This window comes from Lagopus leucura, unplaced genomic scaffold (assembly GCF_019238085.1).
Source record: "Lagopus leucura isolate 7727_CA_CO unplaced genomic scaffold, USGS_WTPT01 Super-Scaffold_73, whole genome shotgun sequence".
Classification (NCBI taxonomy): domain Eukaryota; kingdom Metazoa; phylum Chordata; class Aves; order Galliformes; family Phasianidae; genus Lagopus; species Lagopus leucura.
The window spans coordinates 78,393,261-78,415,568 of record NW_024962252.1 but is presented as its reverse complement, the minus strand read 5'-3'; the positions used below and the strand labels follow the sequence as shown (position 1 = coordinate 78,415,568).

The following is a 22,308-nucleotide window of genomic DNA, read 5'->3' as shown; positions in this document are numbered from 1 at the left end:
CTAAAGGGGGGTTGCAAAGACATGAAGTACCTGGAGGACGAGGAGTACGAGACGCAGCCAGATCCAGCCTAGAGGAGCTGAGAGGAAGCTCATGGCGGCTGCAGCTCCTCACAGGGAGCGGAGGGCAGCACTGAGTTCTGCTCAGGGCCCGAGGGAACGGCATGGAGCTGAGGGGAGGGACTGCGGCTCAAGGAGCATTTGGACAATTCTCTCAGACATAGGAAGTGAATTTCGTTCGTACGGTGCTGCGTGGAGACAGAAGTTGGACTCCGTGACCTTTGTGGATCTCTTCAACTCAGGATCCTGTACGGTTCTGTTAACAAGTCCCAGCATTTACAGCTCGCCCGTCCCTGACCTCGCGGATGAAGCAGCGTGCCGCTTTAAAACAAGAGCTCACACCACCACCTGCAAACCACCCAGTGATTCCACCACCTCAGCCTGCTCTCACCAGCCGCACTCACTTCCACAAGGCACTTCGCCACGCTCTGTAGCCCCGAAAACGAAGTGTCAGGAACCAGCAAGCAACCCCACAACCCCGAGAAGGGCAGAAACTTCCCTGTGCCGCCCAGCCCCTATAAGAAGGGCTGAGGGAGGCCGGACCGGAGCACGGCTGAGAGCTGCCTCCGCCTCCTTCCGCCTCTCCCCGCGGAACTACAGCTCCCGGGGCGCCCCGCGCCGTTCCCATGGCGACAGGCAGCCGGGCCCGGGCGGACAGCGGCGATGCCCAAGGCCGGGTGAGCGGGAGGCCCGCCGGAGCTTGGCGAAGGGGTCTTCGGGCCTTCCCCGCCTCTTTGGGGCACGGCATGGCCGCCGTGCGGGCACGGGGCCGGCGGGCGGGGAGATGGCTGTAAAAAGGCAGATTCGGCCTCTGCGGTGTAACGTGGCGTGGGGGAAGCGGGGAGGGGGCTGCCCTCCTCCTGCCGGGCGGCGGGTTGTTCTTCTCTAACGGCGCGCCCGTTCTGTTTTCCCGAGCAGCGATACTCTGTGGGATATTGCTAGAGACGAAGTGGAGAAGAGAGAACACTCCGGCGACGATGGCGAGCGCGTGGAAGTTTGGGAAAAATCAGTGTTGTTTATGGGAAGCAAAAACGGGGTAATGGTGGTCATCGGGTGCGTTCTTTGAGCGCAGGTGCTGTTGGGGAAGAGATCTGACAAGTGTGGTGTTCACTCAGTTCTTCTGGAAATGAGAGGCTGTCAAGTTTCCCCTTGTGAAAAGCTAACTGGGAACAGACAGACTCAAGTGCATTTATACCAGCCTTGCTGTGATTACAGGCACTGGCATCTTGCTGGGCACTGTGTCTGTACCAGGCAGGTCTGAGCACACATCATAACAGGCTGCAAGGTGGTGGTTCCAGAAACAGGAGGGAGAGTGACTTTTTATGTGGGTAGATACTGATAGGATGAGGGGGAACGGTTTTAAACTGAAAGAAAGGAAATTTTTCACTGAGAGGACGATGAGGCATTGGCACAGCTGCCAGGAGAAGCTGTGGTGCCCCATCCCTGCAGGCACTCAAGGCCAGGTTAGATGGGCCCTGGGCAGCTGAGCTGGGGGCAGCCCTACTCACAGCTGGGGGCTGGAAATGCATGGGCTTCATCTCCCTTCCAACCAAAAGCATTAGGTTACTCTAGGATTCATATGACCCAGGTCGTTTTACTTCTTTACTACTAACATTGTCCTTTACATTGTCCTGTGAGGTTTGGTGATTAGTAACTCTGTAGCTGACATCTGTTAGTATTATTTACTTTTCAGAATAGAATTTTAATTTTAGAAGGATTGATATCTGTACAGCCTCTAACTAGCAGTTAGAACAGCAGTGTAACTTGATTCTGATAGAAAGTTGGCATTTAGTTTTCCATCACAAAGTTACAAACAATTACATGACTTTACGCTTTTCAGGTGCCTCATAATAGGAATATTACATCAATTAGTTTCATTTAGTGATAAAAGCTTATGCCTTAATAATGTTACAGCAGAGGAGTTCTTTGTTTTTCATTTCCAGGGGAAGACCACTATCATACTGAGGTGTCTTGAGAGGTATGTGTTAAGTATTTTTCAACTGTGGGTACCTAAAGGCTGATCATAATAAAGGACATTATAAGGAACAATTGGAAGTAAAAGAGAATTGTTTAAAATGTATCTAACTAGTAGAGGTAGTCATGTAATCTAGTTGATTGCTCTCTGGGGTTTGATAATGAGATATAAGCCTTTTTATTTTGTTGCAGTGTATTTTTTAGAATTTTACAGGACTAGTTATGTTGTGTGATAATTCATAATCCAGTATACAGGTATTGTCTTTTGTGTCCAGTTGATCGCTTGCAGATTGAATTTACTTCCCTTCACTACTATGTGTTGTCTGACCCCTTTGGTACTTTTCTCCAATATGAGTGCTTAAAATGGCTGTATGTTCAGATTGGTGCTGTTCTTTCTTCTTCTTTGGTAGAAGAAAGACACTGCTGTATTAAAGTGTCTTCTTCGTACTGCTGTTTGTAAGCTAAATTCTGAACTGATTGATAAATATAACAAAAGTAGAATTAACTTTACTTATTTAGAGCATCTTGTCAATGAAATTATTTTTCTTTGGATAGGGAAGAGATTCCAAAGCCAACGTTAGTTTTAGAATATACCTTCGGGAGAAGGGCAAGGAGACACAATGCAGTGAGTACCCAGAAAGTTCAGTTTTGTTTATGCTTGTAGTTTTGTAGTTTATTTTACACACACACACACACACACACACATGCACATATATACAGTAATATGTAGTTATTCTTAGCTTGGAGGTTTTTACTTTATTATTTGTGGAGGAAAAAAGAAGGTTTTTTTGATCATCATTTTATTAAAAATTTTTTAATCTTAAATGTATTTTTCCCTATCACTAGAATGCAGTAGATCAAAGACCAAAGTATAACACAAAGAAATGGGTTTCATTTATGAAATCTACCCTGTTTGTCATGTTTGAGTGATTTTTATCTTCCCAAGGAGGGAAGATGCACAGGATGCATGCCTTGAACTTTTTCTTTAAAGTGTGAAATGAGTATAAACCAATGAAGATATTTACAACTGGATTTATGAGAGACATATTCATCGTAGATGAGATTAAATCATAATTAAGTTTTGGTTTATGTGTCAGTATCACTAACTTTGCTCTGCTGATTGTGGGAATATTGAACCCATTCTGATCACTGCACAGCACTGTCCAGCAGAAACAAGTTGCTGCAGGCAGTTGCTGTTGTTGTTGCTGTTACTGAAGCATGGAGTAGAAAATCTGAGAGATAAAAATCACTTGAAACTTTCTGTGGAAGCTAAGTTCCAATGTAAAGATGGATCACTTTTTCAGTTGAGACCATTACTCTTGAGGTGCAGTAAATAAAAAGAAGGATGAAAAGCTGATATATATATATATATATATATATATATATATATATATATATTTATATATATATATATATATTGTTCTGATTCACTTGCACAAAAACTCAGTGTATCAGAACCAGCACTCTCTCTTTTCATGAATGCGTGCATTTCTAACATAATCTATTTTGCAGCCCAAAGATATAGCTCATTTTTGGGAAATAGGTGGTGGAACCTCGTTACTGGAACTGATTCGAATACCAATCACCGTCAACAACGTAAGGTAAATGATGAATATTAAAATTCCAAAGTTAATTTCAGCTGCCTGTCAAGCATAAGTAAATCTCTAGACTGCTTGTTAGAGAAAATTCTTTCAAAATATTAGATAATATATTTGAGAATTTTTTTTTGTAAAAAATCATGGTAATACCATCAGTACTCTGCTTTGAACTTCCTTTTCACAATCCTTTCCTAATAAGACAAGTTCTTAGCAGTCTCTAAGAACAAGAGAAAGAAATAACATGAAGGAAATGGGTTGGCCTTAAGTAGATGGAACAAGGAATGCAGAAAAAGAAAAGACGTAGTCTCTTTTTATGCTTGTTGAATAAGCAGAAAAAACAACTTGGGATGCAGAGAAAAAAATTTGGTTCCCTGCTTTTGTATGCAGACACAGGAACTATCTCTGCGAGGAGCAGCATTTTAAGGTGAAAGATGAGACAAAAAAATTACAAATAAAAGTGGATACTGGGTTATTAGGAAGTGAAGTAACCATCTGATAAGAACAAGGTCAGATGTGATAGATGATGTTTCGGAAAGGAACTAAAATTGTTCAATTGATTACAAGAGAAGAGAATGAACACAGGGAAGTAATAATGTGCTGATCAAAGATGTGTTTTACCTTTGTGTTATGATGCATTGTTGTATTTCTTTGGTAATCAGCTTTAACTTCTATGAAAAATAACAATAATGGGAAAGATAATTTCTGTTACATACATTGCTACTGCTCTGACTATTGAGATAATGCTGTTGTTTAGTGAGGGACTAACATGGAAGAAAAACACTTCCAGAAACCCTGGTGCTGAATGGGCTTGGGGGAAATTCACCTGTTTTTCAAATATTTGAATGAACTTAACTGAGCTCCACCTCAGAAGCTCATGAGAAGGAATCTTCTCATGAGGATAATTTTAAGATTGTTTTATGAGAGAGCAACACTATTCTTCAAGATCATCTGTGTTAACTTCAACATACTACTCAAAAATTCTGCTGTCTCAAGCTTTTCACTAGTTTTCTCATCCATCTGTACTCAAGCAATTTTCTTATGTAAAAGTTCCATGAACTGTAGTTGCATCAAGAGAATTTTCATCACATTTTTTCCACAGCATTTGAAGGTGAAATTGGATGTTCGTTTTTCTTTGTTGTATTCCTGATAACCACTGTGGTCTGGAATCCCCTTTTTCATGTCATGATGGAACATGGGAAAAAAAAAAGACTAAATCTAGTCAATTTGTGGTGTTTGTGATGTTCCCTTCACATTTACAATCTAATGCTTTTGGAGTCTTGGGAGCCTGGTAGTTTTGTGCTTTGAGTGCTCTGACTTCTTCCATTTGTCTTTCAGAAGACTTTCTGATATACTCATTTGAGGTTCCTGGTAAATGGCACCATCCATCAGACAGATCATTCCTTTAACCAGCTTTTTCTACGCAATCTGACAAAGAAATATGAAAGTATAGAAATTTCTAATGCGTTTGTGTTTGATAAAGATTCTGTCCGTTTACTAACTTTGCTTCTGCCGGGAGTGTAGAGTTCAGAGATGACGTGCTTGGAAACAATGCCTCCAGGAAGAAAGTCAGAGACATAAAATCCCCTAAAACTTCTGATGGAAAGTTACTGAAGCAATAGAAGAAGAGACAATGGAGAGGTTTCTTCAGTGCTCGGGGCACACTTAAAAGCCATCTCTCTTTGCTGTCACATTCAATTCTATTTCAGCCTTTGTATTTTCATATTTGTTGCTTTCAGCCTTTGTACCACACTTATGGTAGTGAAGGAAAAGGCTGTTTGTCTCACGCACTGAGGATCTGAGCAGATAATGCCTTTTTTTAATAGGTCATTTGCAGTAGTTCTCGTATTGGATCTATCCAAACCTAATGAACTCTGGATGACTATGGAGAATCTTCTGCAGGCCACCAGAAACCACGTGAATAAAATTTTAGCCAAACTGGAAAAGGCAGATCCTGAAGCAGCTGCTGAAATTAAGCAGAAGATGCAGAACAATCTACAGAGGGATCATCCAGTAAGTTACTTCTAATATTTTCTCCAGATGTCACGGGCCTTTATACAGTTAAAGATAATGCTTTTCAAAATGATAAACAACTCTTTTAGATTTTTCTGCATGACTGAAAATCCATTTGATGTAGATGAACCTGTTCACTGGAAAATTATAGCAATTTAATAAAAATTCAATAAGAGCAGAAACAAGGAAAGAAGGTTTCTTATATCTTTTTGTTAGATATCTAATGTGATTGTTATGGCATGTTACACCTATCAAAAGAAATAGTTTTAGAGTAGCAGTTTGCTTTTTTTTCCCCCCTCATCTTTTTAAAATGAAGATGAAAACTAGAATGTACAAAAGTCATCTAGCAAGAGACTAGCTGAAGGTACAAATTTAAGCAAAGAATATAGTTATAACAGCCATCAACATGACTATATACTTTGCATTTATTTAAATGTCTATCACAAACTCAATGCCTTTTGATAATCTGACAACTAATTAAATTATAAAGTTTCAGAAATGTTAACATCAGTCCTTTAAACATAATTGCTAACTAAATCTCTGGAAAAGCCAAACTAGATTATGCGCAATAGAAATGAAAAATCATTGTGCATGAAACCTCTGCAAATGTTGTGTATATATAATGGATAAATAAGTGTTTAACAGTTCAAAGACTTGGCACATAAATCTAGTTGCTGTAACTTCTAAAATGCTGCAATGTAGTAAATACTTTTCAGTTTTTGAGCTAGGTAAGCAACTTCTCCATTTTTGTTGAGAGCAATATAAAGAGAGTTATGGAGTCTGAGTTCTGCTGGATAATAATTTCCACTTTTAATTTTTAAGAAGGTATTTCACAAAAAGAAAAACTGTGCCTACAAGCACAGTTGGCAACAAATCATGACTGCAATGTCAAGCTTTGAAAAGGGCTTAGCAACTGGAAAACTGCTAACATTTTTCAATAAGAATAAGGAAAATGCCTCTAATGGTTTAGAAGATTTGTTACCCTGCAGGAAACACAGTTACACCTTCTAAAACTTCCATTCTGTTTTCATTATCATAAGCAACAGACACAAACAAAATGTTCTGTTACTACTGGGCTCTCATTAAACTTTCTGTGTCAGTTTTGTGGGAGGAAATATCATCACTTACAGTTTAACTATTTGCTCTTTTATAGCTAAGCATTTTTAAGATAATCAGGATTGCTAGGAATCTGAGATTAGAGTTTTTTGTTTGTTTTGCTATTTTGGAAGATTTGTTATATTCCATTATTCTGGATAAATGATTGTTGGCTCTGATTTTTACACAAGAAATGTATCAAGTGCAGACCTCGTTTAAATAGGCAGGCTGCCAGTTTTAATGTTTCTGATGTTAGTTTTTTATTAGTTAAGGAATAAACATTTTGGTTATTCATTTTTTTTCGAGTTCTGCACTTTATATAACAAACTATAGAGGAGGTTCTGCCTTGACAGTGTAGGAATGCAGCAATTATTTTTGCCTTCACAGTACAGGACTTCCTATGTTTGCAGCTTCTTGCTAATTCTCTGTCATTTATTTGCAGCTTCTTGCTAATTCTCTAACTGTCATTTAGTCTGTATGCTTTTAGAAGTGAACAGTTAGATCTGCTACAACATATTTCTTTTCCACTCTGCTGCAACCAAAGCAGTTTGACAAATTCATCTTATGAATGAGAGGGGATTTGTCTCATTTCACAAAGACTACATGAAAACCTTCCAGATAACTTGAGAATTACTGTTATCTGCTTATTAAAACTTGGGCCGGATGTTAACCATCTAAGTTATATCTACACCTCCAGAGCCACTGCCATCCATTGCTATCAATTTGGAGAACGTGGCATGGATTGAAGTTTATTCATTCTACTTAAGGTTCTGGAAAAAAATAAACCTCGTCTCCCTTGAATTAATTTTAACCCTTTTCAGTTGTTTCAACTGTTATAATCTTCTGTAATTTGCTTATACTGCTTAACCATTATATCTGTTTAATAGGATTATGACTTGGTTGACCCTTTTCCAATACCCTTGGTGATTATTGGAAGCAAATACGATATATTTCATGTAAGTAATTTTTTTAAAAGTTGTGACAGCAGCAACAATAAGCTACCATTTTGTTCTGCACCTTTTTTCAAAGGTTTTTTTACAGTCAAAGGAATAATTGCATCTTTTGGTGGGAGAGGAAAAAATACTGCTGGGTTCTCTCCCAGCCCAACCAAATACATACCCACTTTCCAAGTAGCACTTGATCATGGGAAGCTAGAACAGTATGTTTGAGTTTTAGCTGCTGTACTGGCAACTTCTGCTTACCTGGATGACTACATGGTACATTGGTACTACGCCACCTCAGAGTTACTTAATTTTTATTAATAAGTACCATGCATTCTTTCATACTGAGGCTTTGTACTAAGCCCCGACCACTTTAAAAACCAGTGACTCTCCTGTAATGAACACGGAATGACAGCCCAGTTCCACTGGAGTCTGTGGACGAACTGCTGCAAGCTTGAGTGGGACAGGTTTTCATCCCCTTGATCCAGGGCATGCCATCTGTATGATCTTGTGTTGAAGGAACATAAATGATATTTTTGTGCAACTTTCAAATCTTATAGTTATTAGAATTTAAAGAGCACATAGCCAAAGGTTTACTGAAACTTAAATATTTTCACAAAAAAGGAAGAAAATGCTGATTCTTCTACAAGTCAGTATTTCTTTGCTTTTAGAATTTCAAGAACTGTGAAATAAATTAATTGAAAATTGAATACACATTCCCAATTAAAAACTTTTCTGGACTAACATATTGCCAGAATTAGGCTCCCTCTGAAAAAAAGAAACAAAGGGAAATTGTGACATTTCTTTTCAGAGTAGGCTGTTACTGATTCTGTCTTAAGATATAATTATGCTGACAGCTGAACGCCTCATGTATTGCAGCCTAAGTGCGTTGCAGTTTAAAGAAAAAGAAAAGTTCTAGCTGTAATGTTTTGGGGTTTTTTTTTGTTTCTTACATGTGTTTCAAAATCAACTTTTTTTTTTTTTTTTTTTTTTTAGGAGTTTGACTCTGAAATGAGGAAAATAATAAGCAGGACACTTCGATTTGTTTCACATTATTATGGAGCATCACTGGCGGTATTTATATTCACTTACTAATTAAGGAATAATGAGATGAGTAATACTCATGCTACAAAATATTAAATAATTAGAAATAGAAAATCCTAGAGAAGACAGAGTTTAATTAGTTTTGCAGTAGCTTTCTTAATGAGCTAGTTTGTAAACTAGGTTACAGGTACTGTCAGCAGATGGATGAATACAAGTTATATAAACAAAATGCCCAATGCCCTGTGCCAGCAAAAAACTAGAAATGTGGTTATCTGTTAGCAAACTCAGCTCTAATGTTGAGTTCACTGCGCGGCTTATAAAAGTTTTTGTTGGTGTGATAAAACAGGCAAGAATAAGAGTGTGATCTAGATGGATAACATGAGCAAACCGGCCTCTTTGGTAGAAACATGAACTTAGCTTAGGTCTAGTGGGCAAGCTTCTGAAAATTTTAAAACCTGGCTCCAGAGGCATGACTTTGCAGCAATTTAAGCATAGATCACCACACACATGCAAAGAATAAAACCAAGGACTTTTTCACACTAAGGAGTAGGAACTACCAACACAACAGAACCGTGAGACTTGACAAAGCATTTATGTGGGAATATAAACTGATATGAGTTTTTCAGATCATCTCCTGAGTAAAGGCAGAAATCTTCATGATCAGGTTCACAACCCAAAACAGCTGCCTCTTAGGCTCCTTTACATCAGAATGTGGTTATAATTTTATCAGCCATCATTTCTGTAAAGCCATTTTGTGGCAGTGGCTTATTTTAGTTGCTGAACAGCTTATGTTTGTTTAAATTGTTTATTGTAGTAAATCCAGTAAGCATACACTAATTTTTTTGAGGTCAGGAATTAGCCAAGCTCTATCTGAAATAGCCTATGCAGATGATGGAGCACAGTATTTCTGTGATGGAAAATCATAATGTATATTTTGTTTTCTAATTCATTTAGTTTACCAGTAAATCTGAGGCTCTCCTGCTGAAAGCTCGTGCTCTTATTAATCACTTGGCATTTGGCTACGATAGAAGGTAACGAGGATTGTCTAGCTATTAAATGTCTTGCCTAGAGTATATGAAACTGTTTAACAAAAACACTTGGATGACTAAAACTTCTATTTTCTTCACAATAAGATAACCTCTGCAAAATTCCTGTGCAGCTGAGACAGGAATAAATTTCCACAACATCTTTGCACAGAGTAGTGGTAATTCTTGATTTTATTCCCTGAACTGACAGAATAGAAATATAGGCACTATTATAAATAAATAGATTTTTGCTTGCACATACCTCTGTGCAAAGCCCCCTATGAGTCTCTTCTTAGCTAGGATAATGTAATTAGTAGTTCATTACTAAATGTTCTCTTAACATGTGTTTTTTTTTTTCTGTTTAGCAAGTCCATATCAGTGGATCACAGCAAACCACTATTTATCCCAGCAGGCCTGGATTCACTGAGCCAAATAGGTTGGGACATTTGATGTTCATTGTGTTTGTTGCTTAATTGGTTTTGCAAGTTAGAAACATATATTAAGCTATTACAAGGTAAGCACACTAGCTGTTTCGACTCATCATTGAAGCAAACGGCGTGGAAAATTTTAAACTGCAATTCAGTATTTATATTATTGAGAATTACTTCAGGTAACTTACTGAAGTATCAGGACTACCTCAAGTAGTAAGCTACCAAGAAGCTTTGATCTAAAAGAAAATGTGATATAGAATGTAATATAGAATTGCCTCCCAGACTTGTAGCATCTTGTCACTGTAGAAGGTAAAGTAGTGAAGTATTAAAGTAGCTGGGTCAGTAGTTCCTATCAGTTGTTATGATAACATACGCTGTGTTGTGTTGTGCTGTGATCCTTAGGGCCACCACCCACCTCTGACAGCAACATTGGAAAGATGCGTGCAAACACACCTTTAGAACTGTGGAAGAAGGTGTTTGAGAAGACGTTTCCTCCCAAGGTAGGTGTTTACATGTCTGCTGCACAGATCCTTTTCTCTTAGAATAGTAGTAATATTACTACATATTACTGATCTTCCAGTCCAGTGACTGGAATTTCAGTCTCATTTGGGAGTTCTGTTTCTTGTAACCTCTTTGTACAGTGGGACCCATACGGTAAAGACTGGTTTTACTTTTCCAAAACTATAAAATTATTTTTCACATAACTTTTGCTTACCATACAGTTGCTGTCCATCTCTCCCCAGCACAGCTGGTAATTGTTGGATATGGGATGTGAATATTTAAATTCAGTGTCTGAAGTCCTGCACAGGACTGAGTTTTGACCATAACTTTAACACTGTACCAGTTATTCAAATCTGCAGGTAGATATGACTGCCAGAAAGCAATGCAGTAATTGTGTGGCCTCTTTAGCTAATTATTTCTGGGCAACCAGAATGGTTACTCTCATCTTTGTGCCATACATCATGGAACCTTAGCAGATGCTTTCTAAAGTTAGATCCCTGGCCCTTTCTAAAGGGTAAGATAACTCAGAGTAGCAATCCTTTACTCAGATTTTACCCCACTTAAGGGTACAGCTGACACAGACATTTTTAGATGTGCCCAGATACATTTCTCATCTTGCAAGCTCTGTCAGTGAGATTTCCATTCTTCTGTTTTAGTTCCAAAATATGCTTTAAGCTTCAAAGATGTTTCAGTACAATGACAATTTCCTTCACTTCATTTTATGATAGTTTTAGTTCTGTTTTATTTTATTCTGTTATTTGTATGGTTGGCTGCCTGCTACTTTCCATTCGTTACGACTGTGGAGAAATATGCAGCACAACATCTGGAAAAACCTTATTTAAAAGTTTGCTGTTAGTGTATTTTCTTCTGTGGAATTAAATGTATCATTCTCTGAAGTCTAGTAAATGAAATTTCAGAACAGGCAAAACAATAGTAAACTCATGAAGTGTTTCATGGATACTGAAATAATGCTTCTGGCAGCCTTAAATGAGGTATCTTCTTCAGTACTCAAATCACTGAGATGCATATCCTTAACTATGCCCAAATGTCATGGGCCAGAAAGGATTTTTGCTTTTTTTCTCTGCACCATTACTTTCTTAAAATTTTACCAAACCAAGATAATAAATTGTGTTGCTTTATCTGATCTATATCCCACAGTGCATTTTTTTGTCCATAAATGCAAGATTTTAATACCTTTCTATTACAAACAAAATGCTTCCATCTTATGTATATCACTGCCTATTCTTGTAAAGGGAACAGAAGGTAAAGTAACAGAAGATTTACCTTGTGTGTTTCTCTTATTTCTTCCTCTAAGAGTTTCAGTGATTTACAAGACAGCAAGGACCCTGCACAGGACTCACAGTATGCTGAGTATGAAGTTGATGTCATGAGAGCTCAGAAAAACCAGGTGTGTGCTTGTTCTTCAATGCCTCTTCACAATCAGGTATCCCAGAAACAGCAGCATTGCTGAAGTAATTGCAGAATATACTCATATCATCCTTTTGTCTTTACATAACTTCTACTTTACTTCAAGGACTCTTTTCCACATAGATATGTTGTTGGCTTTTTTTCTTAAGGTAGACACATTGCAGGTGGAGTGTTCTTAGATCTCCAGGTTTTGGCTGCTCACTTTAGAAGTGAATAATTCAAACATTTCCTCTCTCTCTTCCAGAATCATTGCACTAAAAATAAATTAGTTTTATAGATAAATTCTTTGTTGAATTGGCTAAGGTCAGATTGTTGCCTTATCAATATAAAGGTAAAACCTCCCACAAGTAGAAACGTAGGCTTTACCAATACCATAGGTATGGGTTGATCAAACATAATCCAAGACTTATACATTTGGGTTTTTTTGGAAGGAATATAGCATGTTTACTTGGAAAATTCTGTATTTCTTACAGATTCATTTGTTCCACGTGGAGAAAATTCTTCACTGGAATGACTGAGAAAAACGTTGCTAAATTCTCAGAAGTTATATGTAGGCTATCTGCTTCTCATTTCACTTCTTTGTGTACTAAATTATTATGGTTAAAGCAGGTTTTTATAACAGGTGTTTAACCTGATGAGAGCAGGAGACCTTTTAAAGAAAGACTGTACCAATTTAGGTCTCCCACACTTTTACAGAGCACCCTGCTTAAGATGAAAGGCAGTTCTATTGAGCTGCACTGCAGTTCATCCCAACTAACTGTAGAATACCATAGCAAATCCCATCCTTTTGCATTAATGTAAAAGAAAGCAAAGTATTTCATTATTACTGCTATCCAGTTTTTTGGGTTTTTTTACAGTTTGGTTAGATTGCATAAAGGCTGTAACCTCGTAGTTAGTTACCTGATCCAAGGAAATGCCTTAATAATGTGAAAGAATAAAGCAATTCAAACTTGCACATTACCTGTAACGTCCTGTTAATGTAGGCGTCAGTTCGGAATTTCTGTTATATCAAAAGCAGTCTTAGAAATCATTAACATTTGTAAAGCACGTTGCTTTTGGAATTTATAATATAATCTTAATATCCAGTATAACTATATGGCATATTAAGTTATTTTTAGATAACAGTAACATCTTGCAAAACAAGTTGCTGGTATGCGTTGATTAAATCATGCAGGAAATTATTAAATTTTCTGTTTTTAAACGAAAGAGAAAAGCTTTTAGAACATTAATCTGTTCAAGGGCATTGGAAGCGAGTGTAGTTTCTTTTAGTTGGACCACTACAAGTAATTTGAGCATTAAAGAGAAAATTACTTTTGTTATCTGCACCTATTTTCTAAACTTCTCTATCATAAAGTTCAATTATTACAAGATTATTTGCGCATTATTAAAATGTTTTATTCTCAAAGAATGTCATTCAATTTGAAATGCACCAAGATAGCAATGTACATCTTTAAAAAAAAAAAAAAGAAAAAAAAGAAAAAAAAAAAACCAACTATGTAGTTAACAGTCTTGAGATATCTTTAATTTTCCACTTATATGAAAAGTGGCACAAAAGTCCAATTTTTAAAGGAAAACATTAAATGCATCATAGGTCTGGCATTACTTTTTGGACCTTCATACTGTCTGTTATTTAGGAAGAACAATATACTGAAATGTTTATTATGCAGCATGTTGCTAATGCAATCATAATGCAATATGAAAGTTTCGTATCATACCAGGGTACATTTTGAAATCATTTTAGCTCATTTTACTTTCCTGGACACACTCTGTTAATGTGCCACTTTGGACTGTCGGTTTGCTTGTTTATCTCAAAGATAAGCTTTAAAGGAAAACAAACACAGAAATATTGTAACAATAAAAATAAAATAGCGTCTTGTCTGCGTATCTGATAAAATAATTAGCATACCTGACTGAAATTCTGGCTTTAGGTGGGATTCGTGGTTGATTCATAGATAACCATAGCAATTTAAAGTTTAATAAAATCAAGGCTGTTTCCTCTATTACCTTCCACTTGTGAGGAATTGCCCTAGCACCAGCCAGTCTCTGAATAAATCCATGTGGTTTGCAGAATGTATTTCTCTCCAGGGATTTCCAAGTTTGTAGAGTTTGTGTGCAGCTGGGGTCTGTGGAGAAATAAATGCATCTCTTCAGCATCGGCAGTGCTGATTCTTAATATAAAATTAGCTGTGAGAAGGATACACTCTTTTAGACCAGAATATTCTGCTTACTTATTATTTTCAGAGTTAAGGATGAGACTTACCACCCTATTACTGAACCTCTTTGCTCTGGAAAGCTCTGTGGCTACCTTTCCCACACTGTACCTTCGTTCTACATATACTCTCTACCTTTCTCAATTATGTCTTTTCAGAATTCTTTTCCTAGTTTTAAACTATAGCTATTACTTGCAGATTTATATCAAGTAATGCTCTTGTAATTGTTTACTACTTTTCTTATGCTCTGGAGTTATTCTCTGAGAGAATGCAGCATCTAGGACCTTTTTGAGATCTGCATAAAGGATAAAAACTCCTTTTATCTGGACACTTAACTGTAGCTTTATTCATAGAAGCAAATGTTAAAGGTAACCTCGAGCTCAAGGAATTGGATAGCCTCCCAGTTAGGGATTGGTAGATAGGTGGTGTCTTTCAATGTCAGCTTACAAGTAATGGCAGCATATCTTCAAGAACAAGGCTGTAAACCTGTAAAACAGAAGAAAGGAGGGCTGGGGCAGAATAAGCAACACTGAACGTATGAAATATGCAGAAATAAAACTATGAAAATTTATCTGAAGATTAGAAATACATCCTGATGCTAATCCTCTCATGAGTCACGCAAACACCAAACTTGTCTATCTGTAGATTTATCTTATTACTATGTTTTTTTTTTTTTTAGGTTCTGGATCAAAAACAACCATGTCACTCACTTATTTGGTTCTAAAACATCTGTCCTGTGTTGCAATAACGGGCTAATGAACCATGTCATTCACAACTGGTGTCATCTTTGGTGTCAGATCTGACACTGTTAGTCACACCCCATCGGTATCTGATTGTGGTTGGGATCAGTTAATCACATATTGGCCAACGTGAGAACCAGCCATATTTTTCTCAGCATTTTGTCCTGCTATGAGCATATTGCAGAACTTCAGGAGAGCACTTCAGATTAAACAAAATAGAAGCTTTCATGCTGCGGAGTGAACCTCCTGTCCAGTGTTAGTGGGCAAAGGGTTGTGACACTCACCGTTACAGCAGGAGCATCTTTCCTTTTCTCCAGAGAAATGCTAGTCTTCATGAGAGGAAGGTTATGTAGGGTGCTGATACAGCTGCCAAGAGTAAGCTTTTTTTGTGTTTGCATGAAAACATACCCAAGTGGGTACAACACAGGCATTTTAGTGTTGGTTTAAGAGCCTTATTAGAGCAGTTATTAAACTTCTGCTGAATCTTAATTGCTTATTTTAATCCTAGTACTTGTTTCTTTTTACTGTCTTACAGACTGAGAGCAAGTTCAGTCAGAAACCATATTTTAAAAAGACAGTTAAAGTTGCAATGCCAGTCTCTTAGGACTGAGGGAATGAAACAATTAAAGCTTTTCCTGCAATCGTAATTTTACTCCTTGTTTGTAGACATTACAGTATTGTCTTTAATTACATGATCATGTACTATTTTGCTGATGTCTCAGTTCAGTTGTTCAGTATTTCTTTTCATTATACTCATTCTTTGTGTACCTTATTTCTCAACCTGCCATTCAGACACTTCAGTGAACACAAAAGTATTAATTTTTTTCTCTAAGATGTGTGGTAATGTTATCTTATCTGAGTGCCTCACAAACATCAGTTAAGTCTTTCTTCTCAATCCCTTTATGAGATAGCTGGGATCTTCCCCATTTGACAGTTGAAGAATTTATAGCAACACAGAAGTACAGAAGCAGTAAGGTTAAAAATATATATAAAAGAAAGGAAAAAAATTCACTTTTAGCCAGAGTTGAGGCATTTAGGACAAGTTGCTGGCACACCAATAACATTTAAAACATTCTAAGCACACTGAAAGCAATTATTAATTCTGCACATCTGATCTGTATGATGTATTTACCCCTTTCTGTAGCATTTGAGAAAGCTGTTGGAACTGAAGTTAATTTCTTAGCATCAAATAGGATACATGTACTTCTCAAAATATCCCTGTATTCTCTCTACTTCTACTACCAAACTGCTGGAGGTTTGCTGCCAGTTCCGAACGTTCTGAGATCGCAGTTACTTTATATTAATAGTGAGGGAACGAAATACTGAGTATAGACTGGCTTAAAGATGGAACAACATGCAGTCTCACGGGACTTGTATTTAATAATGCAACTTAATACATTTAGACACAGTTTGTTCTGCATCAGTCATCAGTGAGTAAACTGTAAAGCTCAACTCTTGTAAGCATCAGAAGGATATGTACTAATTAAAAAATCCTGTTACTGCTCAGAAACCTGTGGTGCTTTCTGATAGTTTTGCACTGCTGGTGAAGCTGCTGAAATTACTACCTGAAAGAGAAAATTCATTAGAGTTTCCTCACAGTTATTAGGCAATGATTTTTCTGTCGCTCATGTTAAACACTTGAGCAATTTTGAGGATCTCCACTGCATTTATACTTACCACTGCTTTATGTTCAGTCCTTTTCCATCCTTCCCCCTCCCATTTTTCTTCTCATCATCCCAAGCTACTTCAACCATAAGTGCACAGACGATATTGTTTGTGACTCCTGGAGGCTAACTTTTCTTATTTGCTTTGGCAGATAATTTTAATCTGTATTTTGTCTCTCTTTTTGGCTTGAGAGTAAATTTCCAAAAGGATGAATGTTCTTTTCTGCTTAAAGCATTTTGAGAAGAGGCGCTCCTGGTTTTTAAGTAAACTTAGGAGCAAGAATAGAAATACATTGAAATCTTACTGAAAGAGTTGTACTACTCCTAAATTAGCATGGCTCTTTTGAAGCTCATACAAAAAGCTGCTTCAAGCTTCTCTTGAAGTGGTTGCTGTTAGCATGAATTCCTCAATAAACAATGGAAACAACTAATAAAAGCCAGAATTTTTGCCTGCTTAGTCCTATTCACAGCAGTATGTTTGCACAGCCTGATTCAGTATCTTGACAGATCATAGAGCTGTCTAAATGCAGACATTTGCTTTTAGAAGCTTTTCAGGTAACCCATTTAAAATCTGACCTTCAGCTGTGTTTCAGAACGTGAATCTAGCTTTGTTTTTCAGTTACACATAAAACACAAGATATCACTACCTTGGAAGACCTTCCTGGCACATTTTTTACAATACAGAACTTAATACTGCAGGTAGGTCATAGCAACAATGTGTTAAGGTTAACTGTAGTCAATTGAACTCAATGAGAAGTTCCAGTATAATTAAATTTTTTGTGCGTGCTGTAGTTAAAAGAGAGTTAATGTGTTCTTCTAACTAAGATAGAATGCTTTTTTCATTGCAAATAGCATGTGGTTAGGTCTAAAAGATATTTCATTAGAGCAAGAATCTTGTCACTCTTAACAGCAACAAAAAGCAATCACAGTGCATTTAAAATAGCTTTTTCGCTGGAAAAAAATAATCAGAAACAATTTCTGACAGTATGCACCAAGCTATAAAATCCTGAAAAAGAAACTGGTTTTTGCAGTGTTGCTAGAACCTTCTGTTACAGGCTTAAGGATTCCCAGTAGCACTATTTGACTGACAAGAGGTCATTTGCTTACCTTGCTGGTGTTCCACTGATGTCAAGAACCCCATAATACAGACTGCCCCATGCTTCACACCTAATTTACACTATTTATATCTCCACAGTTTGAGGCTCTGTTTGCTTTTAATTACCATCTAAAAGATGTGTAATTGTAATTACCACATTGGTTTTGCATTTTACTTTTACATCCACATGTAAGCTTTTACTGAACAGTGGCACCTGAAACTTTTTTTTTTTGAACTACAAATTGAAAAAAAGAACCCACCAATACAAAAATTAAAAGCATGGCATAATTGTCTGTCTTGATTACTGCACTTCCTGAAAAGTCCCAAGCAGTGATGAACGTTTCCATGAATATCCAATACCAGAGATTGGGTTGATCTCTAAACAACCACTGCTTTCCTCCAAAATACATTTCTGCTTGCTGCTGTCTGGACAAGATTGTGAAAGGTAGCAAAGACAAAATGCAGCGCAACTTCAGGGGCCACAGCAGGGCCACTAAGGGAACATCTGCCATGTGTATATCACGCAAATTCTTGGTATATCTGGCTTCAGTTCTGTAGGGGTTTCTAACACAGTGTATAAGATTTCAATAGTTCAGTCCTGTGCATAAAAAAAACAAACAATTATTTTCCATACTCTTAAGGAATTGCCAATCCATTTTGCTCCTTGAAAGGCCTTGACTTGGACACTTGGTTGAAGTGACAAATTAGTTTTTGTTCAGTAATTCTGTCTTCTGTTCTTAAAATACATGTAATGATACATTTCAGTTTGTGGAGTTAGGCTTCTCCACACCAAACATCTAAGAAAGGGTCCCAACTTTCTTCTGCCTTAGAAAGCAAAACATAATAATAATGTAAATAATAATGTAAAAAATAAATCTAGCTCCCTATGTCATTATGTGAGTGCAGATGTATCAAATGCCAAACTTTCAGTATTATTTTGTTAGAAATAACAACCATCTAGTTATTTTTTTCTACAGTGACTGATCTGCGTACATGCTTTAATTGATGAGGTGCTTAACATATCTTATTCATTTTAGTCATCAGGATATTAATATCTGTGTATGTTTCTTTTTCAGGAACTTGAACAGTACAAAAGAAATGCCTGCAAATCCTGGAAAGAAATGGATTTTGGTCCTGATTGATGAACTGCTGACGGTGTACTAAGTTTCACATTTGCAAGATTTGAATATGAAGGTGGCATCAGTCATTCCTACCTGTTTTACAATTTGTAACAAATTACTCAATGTATTTTTGACCAATGCCTCCCTAATCATCTGTGCAAATGCATACAAGTTTTCACACCCAAAATATGAACTGCATGGTTAAGTACACCAGGCATCTTCAAAATCAAAGCTTAAGAATGCATTTCCATCATAGTTTGACCTATTTGAGTAGTTCCAGAAAAACGTGTAGAACAAAATAGAATTAAAAACAATTCTGGCCTGATCTAAAATTCGTAAGTCTTCTTTATCTCAGCTTCAGTATCATAAAGGTTGATTCTTCTGTCAGAATAAGCAAGACAAATCTGCGTTAAATCAGAGATGGCTCTGAGAGCTAAGACTTGTAGTCAGAGAGTAAGGGCCTAAACAGAGACTTGGCAGACCAGAATGCAAGAATATTCCCTGATAAACAACTCTATCAGTGGGCATAAAAATGGCAAAGACACATTAACCTGGTATCGATCCATCCTTTTAGATATATTTTTTCATGTATTTGTTTATTGAATTGTTTGTTCATGTAACTTTTGTATCTGGGAATATTATACATAAAGATAATTAGAAGAAAATCTTGGCCTCACAGTTAAGTGAAAAGCTTGCATTAACTTGGGGATTTCATACTTGTTAAAATGTGTGTTATCTTACAGCTGTAAAATTTAATTATTTTACTATGGAATTTTAAGGTACAAGTATACTTAACTCTGCAATACATAATTTTTTCACTGAATATGAAACAAAGCTTATGAATTTTGCATCTAGTAGGCTTTCAGTTTTGAGAATTACTTATTTCTATTTACTAATTGGATGAATGAACCCATTTGATGTGTTAGTGAGCCCATGAGAATGATTTCCAAAGATGCAAATAACATCTCTTTCAAGAAAAGGGAGACAACTCGTATATACGTTTTTCCCTAGTTGAACTGATACTTTATTAATAAACAATTTTTTTCCCTAGTAATTCACAGACTGCTTCCAAAACAAGATTTAGAACTGAATACTGAGAAGAAAGAGCAAATACAAATAACATAACTGCCTACTATGATCTGGCATTGCTTACAAAACAAAAGCATTTTGTAACTTCTGTGTTGCTGAAAGTTGCTTCTTGTACTCATGGATGCTGTGGTTGGATGGGATGCATAAGATTAAAGTGATTTCTTGATTCTGTCTTTTATTACAATATTTGGTTTGTTCTCTTTCTAAAGTTACCCACAGATGGTAACAAAACAAAGCATATTACTTTAAAAACAAAACAATTCTAGATTTACTCAGCAATTCTAGCTCTCTGCTTATTGGTAATAGCTTAAAAAAAAAAAAAAAAGAAGTACTATGGAAAACATTGGAGCATCGTTAGATACATTGTTGAAGAATGAACGCATCAGCAGACTAAATCAAATTTTAGAAGTCCTCTAAAACTTGTAATACTATTGGAATGGCTGATTTGGGGAAAAAGGGGTGGGAATGCCAGGAATAGCAGGAAGTCATTCACACTCTTGTTAGAACATTGTTTTTTGAGACAGAAAGTGTCTACTTAGAATCAAGCAAGGGAAGATGAATGTGTTTCTATGTGTTTGATTGCTTAAATTCTTTATAAAATCCAGCAGATCAAGCTTTGAAGCTTTGTTAGTACTGCTACCTTTTTTCACTGCCTGCTCATAATCTTCTCTCTTATTTTGAAGCTCAAGATTGCTATAATGGTAAGTACAGGTAGGAAAGCATAGAGCAGTAGGAAATCCATTGTGAACCGGGATAATGCACCAGGAAAGTTTTGTTCAATGAATTCGATGCCACGAGTGATTGGACATGCAGCATTTATCATAGTGGAACCGTTGTCTCCATCTGTCAAAAGAAAAAGATAATTCCTTCAGTAAGTTAATCAGTAAAATTAAAACTCAGGCTTCGCTATCTAGGTTCATACATTTAACTTATCTGGCTTTAATGTTATTTTAATGATGAATTAAGCCCACATCTACAGCTCCCACCCTTTTTGTGTTAAGAACAGTCATACCGTGTGTTTCTGCAGTTAATCTAGGCCACATTATTCGAAGAAACAAAATGTCTCTAGAGCTTTCTGTTTTGTTCATACCAAGTAAATGAAGGGTCTGGAGGGGCCACACTTTGGCCAGTATGATAGATGTATCATTCCCATTAAACATCAGCTGTTAATTACTACTACCAAAGTCATGGAGTCATTTTCTAACAGTTGTTTTTATGGCTGTATTCAAACAGTTGCCACCTACACTTTTCTAATGAAGGGAGGCAGGAGAGATTGATGACAAATAGTGCATGAAGGATATGTAGCCTTGGAGAGAAGCACAAGCACCTGCCTGCAAAGCCCAAAATATCTCATGGCTGAAGGATAGCTCAAAGCTTTCCCCCCCGTTGACAGATTCACATCATCCTTCTAATCCTTCCAACCTGACTGTAATGTCTTTCACTTACCTTGCTCACAAACACTGAAGCACAGCCTGACAGACCAAAGCTGCTCAATATTTGCCATGCTAATATATTTGAACTGAAGCCTCACTAGAGTTAGAGGAAATGTCTGGTTGGGTGCTACGTGCACTGCTCCCTGCACTGACATTCGATCCTGTACCATCTCTTCCTATTGCTACTCTATTTGTGCAAGTGCTCTGGTAAACACATAGTAGGCTGCAAAGTTGACTTTCCAAAATGGAGAATAAAAGAACAGGTGAAGAAAAAGATGGAAAACTGAAAGAATGAGGAATGGTTGAAAAAAATAGTTGGACAATTTATCTACCTTGCAGATACAGAATTACAGTACATTTTTTCCTAATCAGAAAGTTCAGGGTGTTTTAAACAACAAGCTTTCTTTAAGTTATCAGGACAATTTTGTTGTTCAAGGAAGGAAAGGAATACTTCTGAATACTTACCACAAGTAAAGTTTAGGCCATGAAATTCATTGACTACCAGAATCTCACTGCTGTATTTTTGAAAGGTGAGAAAACTGAGTATTTGAAAAGGCATTGGCATTTCTTCTATGGTCCTTTTAAGAAACAGAGAAGTTAAATTGTCATTTGCTACATTCCAAGAACCAGTTCTGCCCTAAATTGAAACAATCTCTCTGGTTGTAGGAAAGTTACAGGAAGAATTCTTGGCTGTAAATGTCAGCTTTTCAAACATAAGTTTTATTTCAGTGCTAAATGAGACAGCAACTAAAGTTCTCTCTGACATTGGTACAGCGTCGTAACATTCAGTCCTGACTTCTTGTTGGTGCTTCGTAATGTTCCTTCACATTTATTAAGCTATTTATTAATTT

General features: G+C 37.0%; 2 protein-coding genes across 5 annotated transcripts in view; one reads left to right on the top strand and one right to left on the bottom strand.

Annotated features, from left to right (window-relative positions):
- The first annotated feature begins 668 nt into the window (after positions 1-668).
- On the top strand, positions 669-20,190 carry DYNC2LI1 (dynein cytoplasmic 2 light intermediate chain 1). 4 transcript variants are annotated; one of them, XM_042876761.1, is made up of 14 exons: positions 669-734; positions 976-1,093; positions 2,001-2,035; positions 2,587-2,656; positions 3,544-3,632; positions 5,453-5,639; positions 7,622-7,690; positions 8,672-8,749; positions 9,674-9,750; positions 10,110-10,180; positions 10,578-10,675; positions 11,992-12,084; positions 17,338-17,417; positions 18,891-20,190. In XM_042876761.1, exons 1-13 carry the CDS (start codon positions 721-723, stop codon positions 17,407-17,409), a joined length of 1,071 nt encoding a protein of 356 aa, XP_042732695.1. In that variant the 5' UTR covers positions 669-720; the 3' UTR covers positions 17,410-17,417; positions 18,891-20,190. The 4 variants fall into 4 exon arrangements, with proteins under 4 accessions (XP_042732695.1, XP_042732702.1, XP_042732709.1 ...); XM_042876768.1 differs by lacking the exon at positions 17,338-17,417; XM_042876775.1 differs by lacking the exons at positions 17,338-17,417; positions 18,891-20,190 and adding an exon at positions 14,994-15,527.
- Positions 19,932-22,308, bottom strand: part of ABCG5 (ATP binding cassette subfamily G member 5) — a 14,761-nt gene continuing 12,384 nt past the window's right edge. Inside the window, exons 12-13 of the mRNA XM_042876746.1 lie at positions 21,923-22,035; positions 19,932-20,867 (exon numbers count right to left, since the gene is read on the bottom strand). Coding sequence (XP_042732680.1) covers positions 20,671-20,867; positions 21,923-22,035 — 310 coding nt within the window. The 3' untranslated portion in view covers positions 19,932-20,670. The remainder of the gene's footprint in view (positions 20,868-21,922; positions 22,036-22,308) is intronic.

Coding starts and splice junctions, on each gene's coding strand:
- DYNC2LI1 (XM_042876761.1), top strand. Junction 5,640..7,621: donor ATCTACAGAGGGATCATCCA/GTAAGTTACTTC, acceptor TCTGTTTAATAG/GATTATGACTTGGTTGACCC. Junction 9,751..10,109: donor GCATTTGGCTACGATAGAAG/GTAACGAGGATT, acceptor TTTTCTGTTTAG/CAAGTCCATATCAGTGGATC.